This window comes from Macrosteles quadrilineatus, unplaced genomic scaffold, assembly GCF_028750875.1.
Source record: "Macrosteles quadrilineatus isolate MER2022 unplaced genomic scaffold, UCM_ALF_1.0 Scaffold_1__1_contigs__length_201487025, whole genome shotgun sequence".
Lineage (NCBI taxonomy): Eukaryota > Metazoa > Arthropoda > Insecta > Hemiptera > Cicadellidae > Macrosteles > Macrosteles quadrilineatus.
In genome coordinates, this window is record NW_026542594.1 from 183,262,272 (window position 1) to 183,285,416 (window position 23,145).

Below are 23,145 nucleotides of genomic sequence, written 5' to 3' on the forward strand. Positions count from 1 at the left end.
TCTTTTTTTATTCGTTTTAACCTGGTTTTAACGGTCATTTCCCCACAAAAAGGGAGAAAACACGAAAAAATTTGAAAATTTTCACGAAATTGCTTAAACGGTTATTTCTCACGAAAGCGTTTATGTTTCTCTCTTACCAAAATGCCAACGCCGTAGACACTGTCAAAAAATGACAAACAAAGAGAGAAGAAAGTTTTAGAGGAGTTTTAGGAAATTTTAGAATATGAAGTCTAAACTCCTTATTTTACTAAATTATCTATCTATAACGTCTTTATTTACTGAATTCTCTATTCAAACCACACCAAGAAAATCCAACACCACGAAATAGAAAATCATCATATTTTAATCTTTTTATTAATTGCATAATTATTAACTATTATTTTCACTTAAGCCAGAACGGAGGCAAGAGAAAATAGAAAATAAATTATTAAAATTCTTGAAACTGAGATTAACACGGAAATAGAAAAGCAGGAAGGGAAAGGAAGTGAATATAAATTGGCGGAGGGAAATGGGTCGGTAATTGATTCCTCGAGTTTTCGCGCCTCGCGGTCTGTCGCAACAATACTCGATACTCGCTGATCAGCTGTGAGGGTGAGTGGAGGGGGTATCAGGTGTGCAACAATGGGAGTGACCGACGCGGCGAGGTCACCAATGACGTCAATGGTCATGTGATCTGTCTATGGACCGTGTTCCAGCCGCCTGTGTGGCACGATCTTGTTTCCTCTATGAGATTTTATCCCAAATATGACACATTTTGCCTGAGAGTTAAACAGTTTTTGTTTCTTCCCTTTCCTAAGTCTACATTATCATCATCACTATAATTTAAGATGAGGACGTTTACGTTGCTAGGTGCGTATTTTAACCCAATTATGAGTGTGATGCCTTGTGTATGTTTAGCTTTGTTACTGACTAGTCAGGACCATTTATTAAAAGCCCAATGTTCAAGGACAGCTGGGTCCAGTCACAGAAAACATACTAATGTTTTCTGTGGTCCAGTATCGAACAATCAAAAAACTACAAACTTCGCCGTCACTTACAGCATCATTTCACCTGTTTAGGCTATTTCAATTTATAAATTAACATTTTAAATTAATATATATCTACGCACAATTTTACAATTTTATGAAAAAAAACTATTGTTTTACTATTGTGACTATTGTTATTGTTGACTATTGTTTTGCAGTAACTTTTTGTGACGAATTGTGGTACTTCGGCTTATTTGGGTTCGCATGGAATTCGGCATTGAATAACCTTTCGAAACTTTTTGCAAATGACATTTTCTAGTAGTCTACTCTTGGTAATTCTAACATTCGATACCACTCATTTTGATACACTCGGTATTTCGAAGTCCACGCAGAGGGCAGGCCCTGCACACACCGGAGTGATACTTTATCGCTGGAGTGGCACGATACAATTCCTAGAATTTTATTTGCGATACTTGGGCGATAATATCGCAGTGGAAACAAGTGATTCCACACCAGAGTGGGAAAAGAGACGCACGGGAAAGCCAGTACACCTCGGGGGAGCTAGGACCGGTGGATGTGAGACTCTAAGATGTAAAAGTGTTGTTTGTTAGTGTATCGCTATTTTGTGTGTAGGGCTTTAATTCGAAAGTTCGTCGGTAGAATTTTATCTCACTTCAAAGAGACGGAGGTGAATTAATTTATAGATTTATTCCTGACCATTAATGCTTAATCTTCCTAGAGCATTATACATCGATGGTCATAAAAGTAAACAATATATCCTGACACAAAAAAGGCTCGGATGACAACTGATTTCTGCAATTATTAAACAAAGAAACGATACGCTAGACCGAAAATCGTGAAATCATCTCGTCCATAATGGTTTGGTCGACAAAACACTCCTCTTAATGCAAACATGAAACTTCAATTTTTTCTGCCAAAAACGACATGAAAGTTGCAGCCGCGTACTAAGTGAATGCGAATGTCCGTATGTTGGTAGTTCATCGCAAGTCCCTCCAAATAACCTACATTTGAAGGCAACAAATAACAGGGAGGCCAGGAATAACTAATGTCAACTTTGAAAACAAAAAGCTCAACTAACGGTTGCATACGAACAGATAATCGCTCGTTGGCTGTCGGCGAAGTGTCCATGCGTTCAATATTCTTTACGTCAAATTGGTACCCCCCCCCTCAACTAACAGCACATCAGTAAGAAAGTAGAGCGATTTCGCGTAGTAGCGTGGACACATTGTCAACACATTCTAGACTGTGAGTTGGGGAAAGTGGCTTTGCACAGTGCATTTCTTCACGTTAACATACGCTGTGGTATTGCGACCATGAGGGCAAGCAGGTAGCTGACCTAATTACAAGACTATTTCGAATTAATACCCCGCTGCAGCAAACCTGCAGACTACGCGAATTTCCATTCACCTAAACGGATTTTCACTAAAGTATTTTCCTATAATTGTCACTATAACTCCCTATTTTAGGTTTAAAGAGTGACTAGGTTTGCTGCTACAAGGAAGGGAAACAATATTTTTGGTATAATTGTAACAGTATAGTAATTAGAAAAATGTGATCATAGTATCCATAAACAATAAAACTTAGGCAGTTGATTTTTTTCTCCATAAAAATTACATGGAAATTTCGAATTTTTTGTTTATTCTAAATTTCCCCCGTACAGTGAGCAACATTATTTGATTTTTGAGCTCAACACAATGGCTGTAACAAATATTTGTCGTTTCCACGTTCTAAGGTTAAAAAAGATACTATTCAGTACAACCATATACATCCCATGGACCAGCAGTTTTCATTTTTTTTTATTAAAAAATAAGATAGTTGTGTAAGGCAGTCACAGAATGCGATGGTGTCTAAAATGCTACGTTCTAACTTATTTTTTTGTTTCTGACATAGTTGATGGGTCATAAGAGAGAGACTTACTCACAATAAGTTTTTCCATCAGTTTGACTTAGAACAGAATCGTGTATTCGACAGAAATTTGTAAAGATCACCACCATCTGTCTTTGGCTCACAACTACGACGATTTTGGTTTTAAAAACTGGGGACAACTTTAACATGGAAAAGGAATGTCTAGTAAAAGCAAGACTTCGCATCTCATTGTACATTTTTAAGCTCGTTTTTCGTGTCTAGTTCATGTTGGGTGACACTGATCGATTTTGTCGACGAAATTTTGTTTCTATTGTTTTAGAGTTAATTTCATGATTTGTGCTTTACTGTTTGGCTATAATCTAGCTAGGGAACAAGTTATTGTTTACGATTAGATTGTTTTATTTGGCTAAACAGGGTTTTAAAAGGCTGAAATAACAGGAAAGAAATTGTAAACAAAGCACGATCCCTCCAGTGCACCGGACAGAACTAACAATAAAATTGGTTTGCTTCAGCTGTTCCATTAGGATGAGTAATCTACTAAAGGAGTATGTTTTATAATGGTTTTATCCATGGTAAAAGTACGTGGTAAGCTTATTTATTCTGTGGTGCCATTAATAAAACAAAATACGACGACCTTTTTAACCATTGATGTTAGACCCAGCTGTTTTTGCTTTACACTTACTAGTATAGTTTCTAGTAGCATGCACAACCAAAGCTACCACTGTAGTAAGAAATAAGATATAACTTACAGAATCGTCAGCAAATGCAATTTACCTGCAACAAAAGAACTTTTAAGAGTTACGGTACACACTGTGCAGGGTAAAAGAAATGAAATCTTACACTTGGATCCATCTAGCAGACCCAGACAAACTATAACAAAATTATAGGCCCCAAATATATTAATATCCCCGCCGCAGCAACCCTGCAACCAAGCGAATATCCATTTGTGTGATTGGAATTACTAAAATAATTACACAAACAGGTTATAGTTATTCCCCATTTAATTTACATTAGATTTATCGAGTAACGAGTACGTAGGTTTGCTGCGACGGGAAGGGAAAAAGTATATTTCGTAAAACATTAACAATATAGGATAAAATAACTTAATTTCTCAAATTTGATTTAAATATATCTGTAAACAAGTATGCAACAGATTTTCTTTTATACATAAGAATAAACTTGGCAATTTTGAATGTAACTTACAGGTTTTTGGAATTTTCTCCGTAACCTTAAATTGTACAACAAGGATCTTAGGTACAACATTGTTTTTTACAATAATTGTAATATTAAAATTGAGCATTCCCATTTTTTTGCGTAAAAAATTACTGTTGGACAGCTAGAGTCATATAAAGAAATCTCCAATGTACAGTTTACTTAGATACGTTGTTATGCCAAACATTTATTTAATGATATCATGTTTAAGATGATTTCTTAAACAAACTGTACAACATAAAACGTGTACTAATGAACTCAGATAAACAAATTCAACAATCTGCAATCGTTCCAAGACTTATTGTTATACAGTATCATAAGTTTGATTATGCTATCTTGTAAGATAATTACTCAAATAAACTGTACAACATAAAACGTGTAATAAAGATGTCAGATAAACTAATTCAACAATCTGCAATGGTTCCAAAACGTATAGTTATATCATAAGTTTGATAATGATATCTTGTAAGATAATTACTCAAACAAACTGTACAACATATAACGTGTAATAAAGAGGTCAGATAAACTAATTCAACAAGCTGCAATGGTTCCAAAACGTATTGTTATATCATAAGTTTGATAATGATATCTTGTAAGATAATTACTCAAACAAACTGTTCAACAAAAAACGTGTAATAAAGATGTCAGATAAACTAATTGAACAATCTGCAATGGTTCCAAAACGTATCGTTATATCATAAGTTTGATAATGCTATCTTGTAAGATAATTACTCAAACAAACTGTACAACATAAAACGTGTACTAATGAGCTCATATAAACAAATTCAACAATCTGCAATGGTTCCAAAACGTATTGTTATATCATAAATTTGATTATGATATCTTGTAAGATAATTACTCAAACAAACTTTACAACATAAAACGTGTACTAATGAGATCAGATAAGCCAATTCAACAATCTGTAATGGTTCCAAAACGTATTGTTATGTCATAAATTTGATTATGCTATCTTGTAAGAGAATTACTTAAACAAACAGTGAAACGTAAAACGTGTAATAATGAGCTCCGGCAAACTAATTCATATCTGCAATGGTTTAAACACTTCCTAGCCACCTCCGAAGAATTCCACAGCAAAAGCTGTGCCAAGCAAGGTTATGTTTGCTAACCAACGGAAATAGTGGAAAGAAAGAAAGATACAGTATCATTACTTGATAACAACTTCCTGACATTCAGAAGCACGAGTTTGTTAGTACGTCTGTTTGATAGATACAGCGCCCCCGTCACAGCAAACATGCAGTTCTGTTATATTAGAAGGTTTATTATTTTCTATGGTGGTATAAGTTTAAAACTTTATTTACAACTAAGCTAATATTACCATGCTTCGCAACGTGAAGAGAGCGCGGAAACAAAAAATGTGGCTCTTTAATTCCGCTGTATGAAATAGTTACACGTTCATAATTTATTTTAAAATCAAAACTTAATTTTACCGCTTAGAATGCAATTATTAAATTTAAGTAAGGAGTTTAAATGTCCTAATCTACCCAGTACAGGGCATAAGTGATACTCATGCGTGTGGAGTTTTGGTCTAGTAGTCTGGAGCACGGGGCTTCAGACCCCAAGGTCTGTGGTTCAAATCCCGCAAATCACCAATGGATTTTGCCACAACCCACTTAGACTAGCCTGAAGTAAAGTGTGTATTTTTAGTAAAATATTAGTATCTTTGTATAAAATAAATTAATTTGCCAAGTTTGATAAAAAATATTTCCATAAACAAGCATACTACAAAACTTTACAATATTCTCAATAAGAATAAAATGAAATTTTTAATTTGCAATTCTTAAAATTTTTTCCACCACCAATAGCCGTACAAAAACACTTGGTATACTAAATTATTTGTTTTAAGGTCTCTAAAATGGTCTAGAGATAAATTGGGAAATAATGTGTTTTGAGAGTCAAAAATTAGAAAACCCAAGTTATACCCTATAAATTCCCCGTAAAGCCCTGTTCCCGTGGTCCGATCATGCTGGTTTGCGAACTCTTTCAAGTTTATCCCGTCTTACACATTCAAACCAAATTTCATCAAAATCGGACAAAAGTTACTCAAGTTATCGAGTTCACGGACGTATTATATATATATATACATATATAAAAATTTGAACGAATGGTGTTTTTGGCCTCTAGAGACAACAAAAAGAAAAATTAAATCGGTCCTGGGTCCAGGTCTTACCATGAGTACTACGGTAATAGCTTATTCCCTATATGGGAAATTCGCTAAAAAAAATATCGGATCCAGGTTTTACCTTGCCACCTATGGTAATACAGTAGCTACTTCCCCATAGGGGAAATTCGCTAATAAAAACTTTTACTACCTTTAATGAAACATGCCCCTATTTTAGTGGGTTCACAAACACTCAAACCTTGGTGGTTTTGTGACGTTGCAATTTGGAAACCACTAATTCAAACTGTGAAATTTTCTTCACGTCAGAACTCACGTAGAATTGTTACATAGACGTTGGACGCTACGTACTACAGCGTGTGACGTCAAACTAAACACGTGTAACGTCTCGACACGGTCTGTTTGTCTGGTCTGTGACGTCAACACTCAACTGGTAGATTGTGTTACGGTCACCACTACATCTGTACTGATCATGTCTCTGGATATACTTTGAGACACAAACTCCTTAGTCAGCATATGATTTTAGAATTGTTTAAGTAAATAGGAAAAACATTATTCTTGAATATTGCAAGTAAGCTACTTTTTTGGCATTTTCCATATAGGAAATAAATAAACTATTGTAGATCCCGTAGAAGGATCTAGACCGGGATTGATTTACTTGTTTTAATGTCCCAGAGGCCAAAAACACCATCCGTTCAAAGTCATATAAGCATTTCGCCTATGTGTGTATCTCTAAGCCAATAATAACTCGAGTAAAAGAATATGTTTTGTAAACAACGTGTATACCTACGTTTATTTAAACTATTTCGCGAACCAGCATGATCGGGCAGAGCGAATGGAGTTTATGGGGTAAAAATGTAATCTTCCCAATTTTGCCCCTCAAACATAATATTTCTTAGTTTATTCCTAAATAATTTTTTATAGCTTTTCAAACAAACAATGTTAACATATTGAATCGTTGTTGAATGCCTAATGATTATGGAGAAAATATTAATACCCCCGCAGCAGCAAACTTGTCGACTAAGCGAATTTCTATCTGCCTGAATTGATTTTCATTTAAATCTATTTTTAAATAACATTAGGTTTAACGAGTACCTCGGTTTGCTGCTACAGGGAAACTAATAGAGTGTGTTTTATAGTAAAATACCAGTAGCTGAGTATAAAATAAATCAATTTACCAAGTTTGATCAAAATATATCAATAAACAAGCAATATTCTCCTTAAGAATAGCATGAGAATTTTAAATTTAAAATTTTTTGAATTTTCTCCGTTTCCAATAACCGTACAAAAACACTTTGATATACTAAATTATTTGTATTTTAAGCTCTTAATTTTGTGTTTTGAGGGTAAAAAATGAGAAAACCCATTTTTACCCCATAAAACTAACCCGTAAAACCCCATTCCCATAGTCCGATCATGGTGGTTCGCCAACTCAAATACAGTATATGAACATTTGAAAGGACGGTGTTTTTGGTCTCTGGGGACATTAAAATTAAAAGAGTAAATCGGCCCCGGGCCTAAGTCTTAAAATGAGACCTACGGTAATAGCTACTTCCCTATAGGAAAATTCACTAAAAACCATGAATTAAAAATTTCCATACTTTAGCCTGCTTGTTTATGGATACATTTTAATCACATTCCGTTAATTAATTAATTTTGCTGTTAAATAAATTTGCTAAAAAACACGCTTTATAACACCTCCTATAACAGAAAACCTACATACTCAATCAACGTTATTAAAGTAGCGAATAAATTTGACATTTAATTAAATATTTTAGTGTAAGTCTAATCAGACAAATGGAATTTTATACAAATCAGAACACATGTGTTGTCTGCAGCTCTTTACACACATACAACACACACACATACCAATTCACAGACATGTGACATCAAATCCACTTCGTTGAGTTTAGAGGCCCCAAAACATATACCGCATTTTTTCAAAAAAATTTTGCAAAAATTTCGACGAAAACAAACCTTGATTGATGCTTGTTTATGTAAGAAATAAACATTGTATTAATCATACATTTATAGTCACTATTTGATTGATTAACTGGAATCTCCGTTGGGAAACTAAACTTTAAACCCTTCTTGACATAAAACGAATGATTAATTTTAATGTATTCTTGTACGAGCACGCGAAAACACAATGTTGAGTCTTATTTACAAGAAATGTCTGATAACACTAAAAGCCGAGCAGACAACAATCCAACAATGCATTTCACCAGGTAATTAAATAAAAGAAGCAGGTTTGCCAACTTTTGAGCTTACCTTAGTAGATTTCCCATCCTTATGGAACAGCTGAAGTCAAATTTTATTGTTAGTTCTGTCCGGTGTACTGTAGAGTCGTGTTTTGTTTACAATTAGTTTCTTGCTATTTCAGTAATTTAAAACCTCGCTTAACCAAATAAAACTATCTAATCATAAACAATAACTGGTCTACTAGCTATATAACCAGTGAGGCACAAATCATGAGAAACTAACCCTAAAATAATATAAACAAATTGTAAACAAAACACAACATACAGTAAACCAGACAGAACTAACAATAAAATTAGCTTCAGCTGTTCCATAAGGATGGGAAATCTACTGAGGAGTATGTTTTATCCATGACGGTACGTACGGTACAAAACGTACAACTAAGCTAAAATATTATCAACTAGCTGTACCCGCGGGCTTTGCCCCGTTTTACTTAATAAGTGAGCTCGTTCGCATGGATCAATCACGTCCTGGTTGAAGTTCGTTCGCTGCGCTCACTCACCTTTAGGTTGGAGCTCGTTCGCTGCGCTCACTTGCCTTCAGGTTAGCTCGTTCGCTACGCTAACTCGCCTCCAGGTTGAAGTTCGTTCACTACGCTCACTCACCTTTTGGTTGCAAATTAGCTGTTGTCATAAATTAAAAAAAAATAATAGTGCTGCACCCTGTTGTTAATCCTTGTAACTTTAATGCTATTGCACATCATAGAACCTTTGACTATCCAATAGTCAATGATAGAACAGAACCAACTTGTTTAATTGAAACAGCTGTTAAGATTCATTAATTCCATTTAAATATGAGTACTCATAAGGTTAACATGGGAAACTCCAGAGCCACTGGGGCGGAGCCCGAGAGTCCGATCAGAATAAAAACAACTTAGTATTCCTATTTAATGCCTAAAGAATCAGTGTACCGAATTTCAGCCTCCTAGGTAAATGGGAAGTGGCAGAATTAGTGATGAGTGAATGAGTGAGTGAGTCAGTCAGTGAGGGCTTTGCCTTTTAGCGAATTTCCCATATAGGGAATAAGCTATTACCGTAGTACTCATGGTAAGACCTGGACCCGGGACCGATTTAATTTTTCATTTTGAGGTCCCTAGAGGCCAAAAACACCATCCGTTCAAATTCATATATATATATATATATATATATATATATATATATATGTGTGTGTGTGTGTGTCCGTTAGCGCGATAACTCGGGCAAAAATGATCCGATTTTGATGAAATTTGGTACAAACGTGTAAACCTACGTTTATTCGAACGAGTTCGCGATCCAGCATAATCGGACCATGGGAACGGGGGTTTGTGGGGGGTTTTATGGGGTAAAAATGGGTTTTTCCCATTTTTGACCCTAAAAACAAAAAAATGTTGCAATTTCTTTCTAAACCGTTTTGTAGAGCTTAAAAAAAGAAATAATTTAGTATATTGAAGCGCTGTTGTATGCCTAACGGTCACGGAGAAAATTCAAAAATAGTGTAATTTAAAATTCCCATGTTATTCTTATGGAGAAAATGAAAATTGTTGTAGTTTACTTGTTTATGGATATATATTGATAAAATTTGGCAAATTTATTTATTTCATCCTATACTATTGACGTATGGTCAAAAAACACTTTTTACCTTCTCCGTAGCAGCAAACCTAAGCACTCGTTAAATCTAATGTTATTTAAATAGTGAATAAATATGTCTTATTTATGGAAATATTTTAGTAAAAATGTAATCAGACAAGTTGAAATTCGCTTAGTCTGCAGGTTTGCTGCGGCGGTGGTATTATATATATAGATTATCTTTCGAATGCATGCCGAGTATTCGTTAAGACTTTGGTAAGTAAAGGACCTCAGCTTGACACTGCCCTACAATACTAGGGTAACAACATATTATTCGGTAGAAAAATCGTTAGATTTTAAAATCAAAATCCTGCCCAATTTTCACACACAAAATAAGTTCATTACTTATTACCGGTCCTTCATATTTTACCCTAAAAGGGATTGAGGGCGTCATTAAAACATAAAATCACTTATATACACATATACAACATACAATTAACATAAAATTAACTTAAAATTAACATAAAATTAACATATAATTAACATTTAATTAAAACTGAGGCTGTGGACAGGCCTAATAGAGGCCTACGAATGTTATTTTGACATTCATCTATACTTATTTAATACGCAATCAGGTTTTTTGTGACAATTACTCCTCCAAAACTACTGAACCGATTTACATGTTTAAGCAACTAGTTAAAATAAAATACCCAACAGTTAAAAATCACTCAATGACCCAAGACTTACCTGATTGTTCCCAACAAACTGCATCATGTCCGCGATGTCCACGACCCACCGCAACTGTACCATCGTAGGGACTGACCCGACTGATACCAACACTGACCTTACCTGGACTGATAACAGGGGTGAAGGTCACGGCGGGCGTGTGTTGACCGGCGATACGTGAGTTGGACAGCTGCCTTATCTACAGGGGGAGTTTCAAACAATCCAAGAGTTGAGGGAATTCCAAGGTAATTCGACCACAGATGAATGCTATAAGAGGAGTAGTTTAGACATTCGGATCTATTTTATGGCTGAAACCTCTCACACAAGCTTACAAAGATTTTTAACGACTTTGATGCCGTTGAATAAAGTTAGTTTCAAACAATTCAAGAGTTGAGGGAATTTCAAGGTAATTCGACCACAGATGAATGCTATAAGAGGAGTAGTTTGGACATTTAAATCAGTTTTATGACTGAAACCTCTCACACAAGCTTACAAATATTTTTTTACGATTTTGATGTTGAATAAAGTTAGTTTCAAACAATTCATCAGTTGAGGGAATTCCAAGGTAATTCGACAACAGATGAATGCTATAAGAGCAGTACTTTGGACATTGAGATCTATTTTATAACTGAAACCTCTCAAACAAGCTTACAAATATTTTTTTACGATTTTGATGCTGCCTTATCTACAGGGGGAGTTTCAAACAATCCAAGAGTTGAGGGAATTCCAAGGTAATTCGACCACAGATGCTATAAGAGGAGTAGTTTGGACATTGAGATCTATGTTATGACTGAAAGCTCTGACACAAGCTTACAAAGATTTCCTACGACTTTGATGCCGTTGAATGAAGTTTGAAACAAAATGTCCAGAAAGTCATTATTACATACATCGTATGGCTTAAAATTCAGCCCCCAAGTAATGTAAACAAAAGTGTATACGTAAAGTGTACCAGCGTCATAGTAAAATACCCCCGCCACAGGAAACCTGCAGAATAAGCGAATTTCCATTCCACTGATTGGATTTACACTAAAGTATCTCCTGGCACATTTATTCACTATTTAAATCGCTTTAGTTTAACAAGTACGGTTTGCTGCAACAGGGAGGGGAAAAGTGTTTTTTGTAAAATGTTAATAGTTTAGTATGAAATAAATGCATTTTCCAGATTTGATAAAAATATGTTCATAAACAAGGAAACTACAACAGTTTACTTATTCTCCATAAGAATAACATGGGAATTTTAAATTTACAATTTTTTTTAATTTTCTCCGTAACGATTAAGCACATACCAACACGTCCTAAAAATATTGCTTCCAACGGAAACATTAGCAATGTTTAAAAAATTTTGTTGGAACCACAATTTGAAAACAAGTATATAACTATTAATTTACTGTTCCAAGAACTTCATTAAATGGGATTCCTGAATATATTACGTAATCATAAACGTAATAAATAACTGTTGCATAAACAAGACCAACGAAAATAACACATTTTGAATAATATAGAGATTGAATAAAGCGGGTCAATTTGGCAAGAAAACTTGTCCAAAATTACGTCGCGAAACAAACAGGCCGGACTGGTTCTTAAATCATACAGTATTTTTGATCGGTTTTTTTTTAGAAAAAACTATTCACCGTTGTGATCAAGATAAAACATTTCAGCTCGATTAGGAAATGGTATTCACTAGAGATCGTGCACTGGCACAGTTTATAAAAATGTTAAAAGCATGTTATGTTAAAAGCGCAACATTTTAAGTCGAAATCACTTCCACTACAAATACCGTCCTTACAACATGCTAATAACCAACTGTTTAATCTTGTTGTTTCTGTAAATATTAGGAAACTACTGAAATCTATATATAAAGCCAAAAGTACCCATGAACCCATGAGAAAACTACAAGTCACACCCCCATAAACCATATACTTAAAATGTTCGTCATGACGAGAAACCTTGCGCAAAATTATTTCATCCATTATTTCATCAATTGCCCTATAAGGTCGTAATTGCTTTCCAAAGGGAACTTTCCATTTACCTAATGTTAAAAATACCTCAGCTGTTATTATTTATTTGTATTACCATTACTGTATTCTGTTTTGTTTATTTCATCTTAACTTAACCAATCAATAGTTTTATTAATACTAATGTAGTAAAACGGGATGGAGCCCGTGGGTAACAGCTAGTATATTTAACTGCAATATTCAATAACAAAATAAGTCATATGAAGCATCACTAACGAATCTTCATAATTGTATACTGTACCAAATTGCATAACTAAATCCCTAACAGTTTTTAATGTATGAATTAAATCACAAAAAGTGCAGACATCTCACTAACGAGTCTTAGAAAAAAAAATTGTATTCTTGATTTCGTGTTATTTTGACCCTTTAACTCAGTTCCTAAATTGTGTGTGTGTGTTAAATATTGCCTGTTCTCAGTTATTAAAATATAGATTCAAACTTATCACAAACTGTCAAATCTAACCTAGAATAAGAGAGACGCATTTATCATACTCAAAGGTAACTTTTAATACTTTTAACTGTAATGGCAACCATACGACGGTAGACATTTCAACACAAACACCCATGAAAACAGGATTAACATGAAAAATGTGTATAATGAAAATTGAAAAGTATATTTTCACTTTCAAATGAAGTGTTAAAACACAATCGCCATTTCTGTAGTTTATTAGCACGAATATGTTGCAACCAATGTCGAAGGTCTCATAACTGACAATTTAGGGGTGGAACTACAACAGCAGAGTGGCGCAGTGGAAGCGTGCTGGGCCCATAACCCAGAGGTCCGTGGATCGAAACCACGCTCTGCTACAAACTTTTTGATACAATTTTTTAAATTCTAACAACGAATATAAACTAACATCTTAACACTGACAATAATTTTACAAAAAAAATCATAAAATTGTCCACCAGAAATTACTAACTAATATTTATTTGATATGAAGTAAAACAATCCGTCAAAATATTTTAACATTATTCAAACTAATAACAATAATTAGTTTGTATTGCTTACTATAGAGATTAGTGTAATACAATTGACAGATGGCTTGTTTTCAACTCACGTTACAAGTATTTTGTTTACTTTTTCCTTGTTATTTTGTTCAACCAACATAATTACCTACTTAGCAACTCATAAGGCCTATGTTAAATATTTAAATTTTAAAATTAGTTGTCTAGCAAAATACGAATTTTCCTGAGGTAGTGGCTGTCACCAATCACAATTTTAAGGTCACTATTTCCAAAATTTAGTAAAAATCCTTCCGCTGAATTTTGAGATATAAATATTACAAACAGACAGCTCGAAACAAAGCCCAAGGATAGGATAGGATATTTTATGGTTCAATTGTAGTTGATATTCAATAAATAAAAAAAAAAATATTTAACCAAGTGTAGTAAGCGAGTAGTTTATTGTAAAACTGTACAATTTTACTTTATGAAAGCAGACATCACGTAGTTTAAGTTTTTTTAGCATGAGCTAGGCAGAATTAAAAGGATATAAAATCTTTTTAGATCTACATAAAACTATAATTATTGGTGGAATATTATTATTATATACATTAAAATTCGTTTATGGTTTCTAGACAATATTCAAGGTTTACATTGCAGTTTACAGTCCAAGTCAGCTGTGTTTACAACTTGACCACGCTATCAGCTGTAATTTATGGGTTTGGCCTGTGTTATTTACTGTTATCAAACTGGCGTAACTTGAGGTAGGTTGTGTTTCAAAACTGCAGTTCTGGTCTTATTAGGAGACTTGTAAATTATTTTAGTAAAAGCGATAGTGATGTAAAAGCTTATTAAACTATACAGGGTGTCCCGTAAGTAAACATCCTTACTCCAGGAAATGGTTTTATGGTTCTACGTAAAAAATCAAGAATTAACATTTTCGAAAATCGCATCGTTAACCAATTTTTTGTGTATTTTTTTCATAACATTTGTATCTTTAAATTGTTCTAACCGATCTTTGTGAAACTTTGTATGTATGTTAAGAAGGGACCTGTGTGAGAAGAAAAATCAACAAGATACAAATCAATAGATACAATCATATAAACTAGTCAGCCTAAAAGATCAACTGAAAAGAGTCACAAGGTTTTTTACTCAGGAGAATATCTTTTTATTAAAACACAGGCACCTAAAACAATTTATTTTGGTGTAATATTTCCTTTCTTGTCTTATGGTCTTGTTTTCTGGGGAATTTCTCCTGATTGTAATTTACATAACATTTTTGTTCTTCAAAAAATTAGCCATATGTATAAAGAGTCTTGTAAAGATATTTTTGTAAGCTTAAATATCCTCACTTTGTATAGACTATGCATTTATTAACTTATATTATAATGCTTATGAAAAAATATGTAAAGCGCACATTTAAAAACAGTCAAATCCACAGGTACAACACAAGACGCAATGACGACTTCTACTGTATACTCCTTTTATATATGCTTCTACCGAGCGAGGAGGAATTTCAGTAGAACTGAACGAAGTCCATTTGTGATGGGGTTTAATTTCAACCACCTACCAAACAAAATTAAGGATATACTGGGCACAAAAGTCAAAATTGCTTTGAAGGATTGGCAAAAACTACCTTATTCATAAAACATTTCAGAATTAAAACTCCATTCGGCTTTTTAATTTGGAAGAAGTTACTTTTTTGGAGTGGTCTAAGTTTAGCCCAGGTATGTACACATCGGTAGGCCTAATTTATTGATTTCTTTTTCACCTAAAGTTGTGTCTAGTTCTGGGCTTAGTCTTTGATATTGTAAAGAAACTGGATTGTTTTTTTAATCGACTTTGTTTAGGCGTTGTATATGTTTTTACGGACAATAAATGATTTTATTTGTTTTGATTAGATTTTTTGCTTTAGTGGATTATTAGGTCTACTAATCATTTAATTGCTATTTAATCTACATAATCGGTACTACAGAAAAAAAATAAAGAACTATTTGTAAGAATTTACTTAGTGCATCATATCTACATACTAAAGCTCACAATGCCAAAGTCAACCCTAAAATAAAAACACCAAAGTCAGTAGACTCAAGGACTGAACATGAAACACATTAAAATAAAAACTTTGTTTACAATTGTATGAAATACTTCAAAAGTTATTGGTATTGAGTTTTTAGGATCATGTCTCCCTAAAAAGTCATATAATTAAAATTCTTCAAAAATTACATTCAGATAGAAGAGTATTACATTTAGTATGCCCACTATTTAACTATGATAACATCTATATTATAAAGCCAAAAGTACCCATGAACTTTTGAGAAAACTACAAATCACACCCCCATAAACCATATACTTAAAATGTTCGTCATGACGAGATACCTTGCGCAAAACTATCCATTATTTCTTAAATTGCCCTATAAGGTCGTAATTGCTTTCCAAAGGGAACTTTCCATATACCTAATGTTAAAAATATTCTTTCAATTTATTACCTTTGATTAATAATCAGGTGAGATTATTTGTACTGTTTTCTGTTTGGTTTATTTCAGCTTATCCTAACCAATCAATAGTGTTTTTTTTTGCGTAGCATATGTAATCTTTGGTTTTATTAATACTTATAAAGTCAAACGGGGTGAAGCCCGTGGGTAACAACTAGTTCAAAATAGCTACGGATTTTAAAATATCAGTTTGCATGATTCACTCACTAAAATCAACTCCGATTATATAAATCAATGATCCGATTTCGATCTAATATCCGATTAATCAGTCGTCTAACCGTACTTCCATACGGACCCAATCGTTTAGTAAGGTTTTTACACACTGCCGAGGCCAGTGGTAATTTCTCCAAATAATCACACAGTATAATGGACAACCTTCGATTAATCACATATAATTTGTAAAGCTCACAGTGATTCGTGAACCTTGTAATTCGCCGCCCGGTTTCATTGACGGGTGTTTGGCGAATTCGTAGACTTTTAATCCGTATGCGGCGAATATTACTCGAGGTTTGTAGTGAAAATTTCATGGTAAACAATTCTGGGAAATACAGAAATTGCTCAGTTTTAAATGTAACCTACAACCATGCAGTGTGTATAATCAAACACATCCCATTAATTTATTTGTCAACGGTAAGGTCAATATAACAATATATCTTACTAATATTATAAATGTAAAAGTTTGTGTGTTTGTTTGAAGTTAAATCACGCATTAATCACGCAGTAACGGGGATTGGGCTGAAATTTATTTCGGGCTCCGAAAGGATGTTTTCTTCTTCCTAAAAAAAAAAAAAAAAAACACAAAGGCCATAAAAGACTAGAAAATATCCCTGCCGCTGCAATCCTGCAAACTAAGCGAATTACCATGTATGTCTGATTGTATTTTCACTAAAATATCTCCTTAGAAATATCACATTCATTCCCTATTAAAATAATAGTTTAACAACTATGTACTGTACTTAGATTTGCTGCTACAGGGAAGGTAATGTGATATTTCAGAAAATCTTAATAGTTTGGTATCAAATGAATAGATTTTCCAAATTTGATGAAAATTTGTTTACAAACTACAACTGTTTAATTTTTCTCCATAAGAATAACATGGGAGTTTTAAATTGTCAGTATTTTATTTTTTCCCCAACCATTAAGAGCATTATTATGAATCAATAAACTAAATTATTTGTTAATAGTTTGGAAAAAGGGAAACCCTAATTTATTACGTTTATGGGTTTAAACGGGTGGTGTTTTTTGGCCTCTGAGGACCTCAAAACAAAAAAGTAAATCGGTCCCGGCTGTAGGTCTTACTATGAGACATACAGTAATAGCATATTCCCTACATGGGAAATTCAAAAGGGACTCTAGTTCGAAATCTAGGTCTTACCAAAGTAAAAATTTGGACCTTTTCTATTAATTCACTAACACTAGTGGAATGTGTTTAGGGTTTTCTAACTCTATACTAACCTAACCTAACCAAAGTTTAATTTACTACCACTTCCATTGCTAATAATCTGACGCTCTAAAAACTAGATGCCGTGAAAAGGCCCACAGATTGATACAAAGACTTCACTAACAATCAATCATCTTGGAGAATTTCGCTAACAAATTGAGCATAATTCAACTAGAAGCACAAGAGGAGCAACGCAACGCTCTGTGTTATCAGTCGTTACTTATCAGTAATAGTGTGGGACGAATGATAATGATAACAACAGGGTCACAGCTACTGTCGACAGGAGTTGCATACTATCAAACTATTGACACCAATGGAATAATAATAGAACAGGATGTAATCAGGTGAAGAATTTTAAATCTTTTATAAGCTATTTTAGAAAAAATTGGTTGTCAATTATATTCCTGATTTCTTTTTGGTCATTGATCGGACAGCTTTAGTTTTATTGGCTGTAACTGGTGATTTCCAATATAAACTACCTTTACTAGCTTAAATCCGATTTTAAAAATTCATAGTTAAAAAATATACATTAACGGCACAACACACATACTTCTCACAAGGTTTCGAAAACAATCTTTTTTATTCAGATTTCTACCCAAAATTCGTGCTCGAAAGTGTTAACGAAAACAATACTTTCTACATATATTACTCGTAGAGGGGAGAAAAAAATTAAACAGAACTAAATGTAATAAAATATGGTTTAAAGACCAATTTAATCAAGTGTTATGCTATGCTGATACTGGGCGTCACATATTTATTTTAGTTGCATAACAAATTTAATATAATCGTATAAATCACATACAACCTTATATACTGTAACAGTTTTGAAGGTAACCAAAATCAATTTGTTACAAGAATTAAGTTTGCATAACTGACATACAAATTTTGATTAGAATACAGTATTGGGTTAGCTGAGTTTTGTCGCTGGTTCGATTTCAAGCGAAATCGTTTCCAACCCAGATGTCATCTACCGCTTTTAATAATTAATAGTGCTATCTATATCGATATGCTTATAACGATCGACATTATATAGTAACAAGTCCAGGGTTTAAGCAGTTTCTCTTACAAACAATTTAAAATATGTCAAAGTTAACCACCAAATAAAATCTATGTACTGTACTTAGAGCCATTTTCACGAATGAATGAAATTATCTATGCCCAAGAAACGTTGTATGATATTTTAGGAGCCGGTAACTTTGGGATCTAAAATGGTTTTTAAAATTGTTGATATAATCAAAAGCATAGTTTAGTCCAACAATAGGTAGCATAGATGCCATTCACCTGATATTTAAACTCAGCTTCTGAGTCAGCTGATAAGATAGTGCATTGTTTGAGGACAAAACTCATCCATTGGTAAACACTGTGACGCAAATGTCTTATCTATTTTCTTATCACTGTCAACACTGAAGAGACTTTAGTCAACCAGTTTCAATCATTGGTCTATAGTTCAATCTAGTTTTTTAAAGAAAATTGTCTGCAGTTCTGTGGGAATCAAGAACAACTTCCCAGTAAAACAGCTGATCTCATTCATTCAAAGCTACTCAAAGCACTTATCTTTGTCTAAAATATGCACTGGGTGTGTCAGCGTTATAGACTTTAATCAACTCGGCATGTAAATGTAATGAATTACTAAAACCATAGATAAAAAATACTCCCTGAGTGTTGGTTAGTCTAGATATGCTATTGCTATACTTCGATGGCTAAACCCCACAGTAATATTTAACAGAGATATATAATGTTTTCAATCATAAAACCAAACTTTGAACATGAAAAATTTAATTTTCAAAAATTTCACTTAACTTTTTGTAGAATGTTTTTTCCTACTAGGTGAGAAATTTTAAGATATTGCACCAATTCCCCTTTTTGTACGATTGAATGAATTGACAATATGCTGTAGTTTCTACCATTTTATAAACCAATGAAGTTTATGAATTTTCTTGTTTTTTTAAACGAAACTGTTTGCACTACACCAGGACTTTCTGTAGGCTCCAATTGTATTTTCTTTGGAGCCAATGCTGCCAACCTTGCCTCCTGGAAACATAATGACTTCAGTTCTTTGTTCTTCTTTTTTATTTCAGTTTCCAGCCAATGTTTACGAAGCTGCAGATCTGCTTTTATATTATTTGGAGAATAGGACATGATAGTTTTAAAAAAGTCCTATGATATTGTCGTATTTCCAAACAGGAGCGGACTTTAACAGAAAACCTTGTTTACAAACAATTGTATTTATAAAAATACAATCATCTGCTAACAAAAGATTTTCAGAAAAAATTCAACAAAAAAAAACTAACTTTTAACATGTAGACTTATATTTATTTGGCTTTCTAAGTACTAAATGTCACAGATTAAACATTCTTTGTAAAGTTTTTAACCTTATGGATTAGATGAGGAAAACTATGAAATGAACATTAATTATTATACGAAATTCGATTTATTTTGAACAATGCATAAACATAGACTCCTCACGGGTCGCCGGAATTTTATCCCCCTGGAATTTTACCCCCTGGGCAAAGCTGACGTCACTATGACGTAGGAACCTGAGTGGCCAAAAGTTTGTTCGCGGCCGGAATTTTACCCCCGCGGATTTGGAAGTCTAATGAAAATAGCCAGAGCGTGATTAATTAGATTAGCGATAAAAACCGGAATTTTACCCCCTGTCCATATAACTAGCGTTTAGACAACTAAAGATGTAAGGGCCGGATTTTTACCCCCGGAATTTTACCCCCTGGCTGATTTTAGAAATTGAATGATTGATTTTCTTATTTATGTTTTTGATTAATTGTAAACATTTTATTATTTAGTAGCCTATCTTTATTTATTTATTTTGTAAAGAAATGTTCGAAACAATCATCATTCAGTTGATTTTTTATACGTCATATTAACCAACTGTTGGCTTAAAACAGAATGAAGATAATTAATCATTCTCACTAATTTATATATCTGGCCAGGGGGTAAAATTCCGGGGGTAAAAATCCGGGGGTAAAAATCCGGGGGGTAAAAATCCGGGGGTAAAATTCCGGGGGTAAAAATCCGGGCCGTACACTCTAGGTTTTTATAATTTTATGTGTTCTGATTAAATTCACAACCGTGAAAATATATGTTTAATTCCGCGTTTAATCCATCGAGCTGATGTCGCGAAACTCAAAAGTTCGCGGCCGGAATTTTACCCCCTGGTTTGTGACGTCACGTTTGCCCAGGGGGTAAAATTCCAGGGGGATAAAAATCCGCTACCCCCTCCTCACGGCACGGCGTTGGTGTGTGGCAACGTCGCACAGGCCGGTCTATATAGGATTTAGTGCAACGGCTGCTTCAAGAGGCCTGTAATGCGGTGTTACCACTTTTATCTTGTCGCGGCCTTGAATGGCGATGGACACGGGCAAAAGTACTAGCAGATATACAGGTATCAAATCAACTGTATTCATATATTTATAGAGTATGGTGATGATAAACAACTGTCAATCTACAAGGCGTAAAATTATACGTAAATAGCTTCCGAAATGCAAAGATCAACCTGGTTATTTATGCACAGTCAGACCTTAAGTTCAAAGCTATGTGCAAATTAGCATCTAAATTTACCAAGTTGAAGTGGCTTTTTCACAGTTAATCCCTAACTTGGTGAAAAGCATAGATTCAATTAGCATAAAATCAAAATTTCAAAGAATACTGCACAGACGAATAAAATAATTTAATATTAATATCAATTCATGTAGAACGTTCCAGGGAAAATTTTTAGAACATTTGATGAGAAGAAATTTTATTTTTAATGTTATTTACATTATTGCCCATACATCAAGATGTAACAGAGGTAACAAATATTTATTTTAAGTACAACTTATTAACTTTTCCAACTTTTCTATTTACCAATACTAATAATTAGGATTGTATTAATTTCTAGCGGAAAAATCTGTAATAATTACTTTCAAACGTTCCTCTCAAACATTCATTCAAACCACCTGTGTAAACGGTGATTGCAATGATCAATTTAATTGAGCCAGATTTAAACTTTTTACTTTTTTACAAGAGCAACACTTCTACTGCACCTGGTATTTTTCTAAGAAAGAAGCTAAGAAACTGTTTTTGCAATCCCTCAGCGGTGTCTGCTTAGTCCCTTGATCAAAGCAAACCACAGGGTTTTAGCTGATAGACTAATGTTATCCTTAATCTTTCTCCTATTGCCTTTAAAGTGTATAAACTGCATTTAGCACAGGTCAATGAAATATTGCATGGCTATTAATCTTCTTCCTCATATTTCCTACAAGAGTGTCAACATCTTGTTTAGTGTGCTAACCAACGATCTCCAGGCCAACTGACCACAGGCAAAACACAGGTATAAAGTATCCAAGGCAATTTCATAATTTTTTGCAATATATGACCTGCCAATGCCATTAGTGCAGCCTTACTGTCAAGGCTCTTGTCAATTGTGTAGAAGAAAAGGCATTGAACAATTGAAATTGCAACAAAGTCGCTAATTTCCCAAGGCTTGCTGAATCATACTATAGGTCTGGTGAAATATACTCCTTCTCCTGATCCTGTCAACCTTTTAGAACCATTAGTGTAACAAGATAGCCCACTTCTTATATGGTTAGTTCTCTCTGACCATTCATCTTTGCCAATCTTGATCTGGTGCTTTCTCTAATTCATCGTATTTGGCATATGGACCATTTGCGTCTATCTGCAGGATGTTTCCAATCCTCATATAACCACTGTTTGTACCAGGAGTACATGCTAGACCAAAATCATAGCAAAATGGTAGATTTACTTTTCTCTTAACTTTCCGTTACATAATGGCAAATTCTAATATTGCGAAAGAATTGCAAACATGCATTTAGCAGAGTGAAAAACAAGAATTACATTCACATGTGAGGAATGTAACAGCTCTGGCAACTGAGGGATACACATGAGCCAAGTAATAAAGTCATCTGTCAAGCAAAGCCAGTAAGATAAGACTAAGTGAAATTGAGGCTAAATAGTCAACAGGCCCTTCTACAAACAAATATACAAGCAATATAGGTAAAGGGTTTTTAAGGATGTGTTAGGAAAAAGTATGTGAAATTTACGCTTATAAAATTAAATATATTGCAGTCTAGTTAATTTTGTTTGTTGCAAGTTAAGACAAACACAGATGAAAAAATAATTTCATTACATCATAAATTTGAGATTTTTATGACCTGCTCCCAAAGGCTCCTCTAATAATGTATCAGTTCTATTTTGCGCTACCCTCCACAACTAATACTTCTTCTACTGAATTTCTCCAACAAATGCTTTGCCTGACCATACATTGGACTTATAATAAGGACCTTAAACAATGTTTTTCGCTTCTGGGCACCCTAATATTAAACATTTAGGAGGTTCTAGTCCAATGACTCATCAGGGAAATGAAAATAACTTCTTCCCCATAAGAAATTTCATTGAAGATGAAGAGGATCTGGACCTAGGTCTTACCACAATGATTATGATAAAAGCTGTTTTCCTACAAGGAAATTTGCTAATAGTACGGAGGGTCTTGGACCTGGGTCTTACCACAA

General features: G+C 33.9%; 1 protein-coding gene and 1 non-coding gene across 6 annotated transcripts in view; one reads left to right on the top strand and one right to left on the bottom strand.

Annotated features, from left to right (window-relative positions):
* Window positions 1-23,145, bottom strand: part of LOC128991379 (inositol-trisphosphate 3-kinase homolog) — a 194,008-nt gene that overhangs the window by 137,763 nt on the left and 33,100 nt on the right. For 2 of the 5 annotated variants that reach the window (XM_054414225.1, XM_054414216.1), the window contains exon 1: window positions 10,752-10,814. The exons of the other annotated variants lie outside the window; for them this stretch is intronic. In XM_054414225.1, the coding sequence (XP_054270200.1) occupies window positions 10,752-10,814 (63 nt within the window). Of the gene's footprint in view, window positions 1-10,751; window positions 10,815-23,145 lie in introns of those variants that run through there. 5 annotated transcript variants of the gene reach the window in all.
* Window positions 13,481-13,552, top strand: Trnam-cau (transfer RNA methionine (anticodon CAU)). The gene has a single exon. It is a non-coding gene; the product is annotated as a tRNA-Met (tRNA).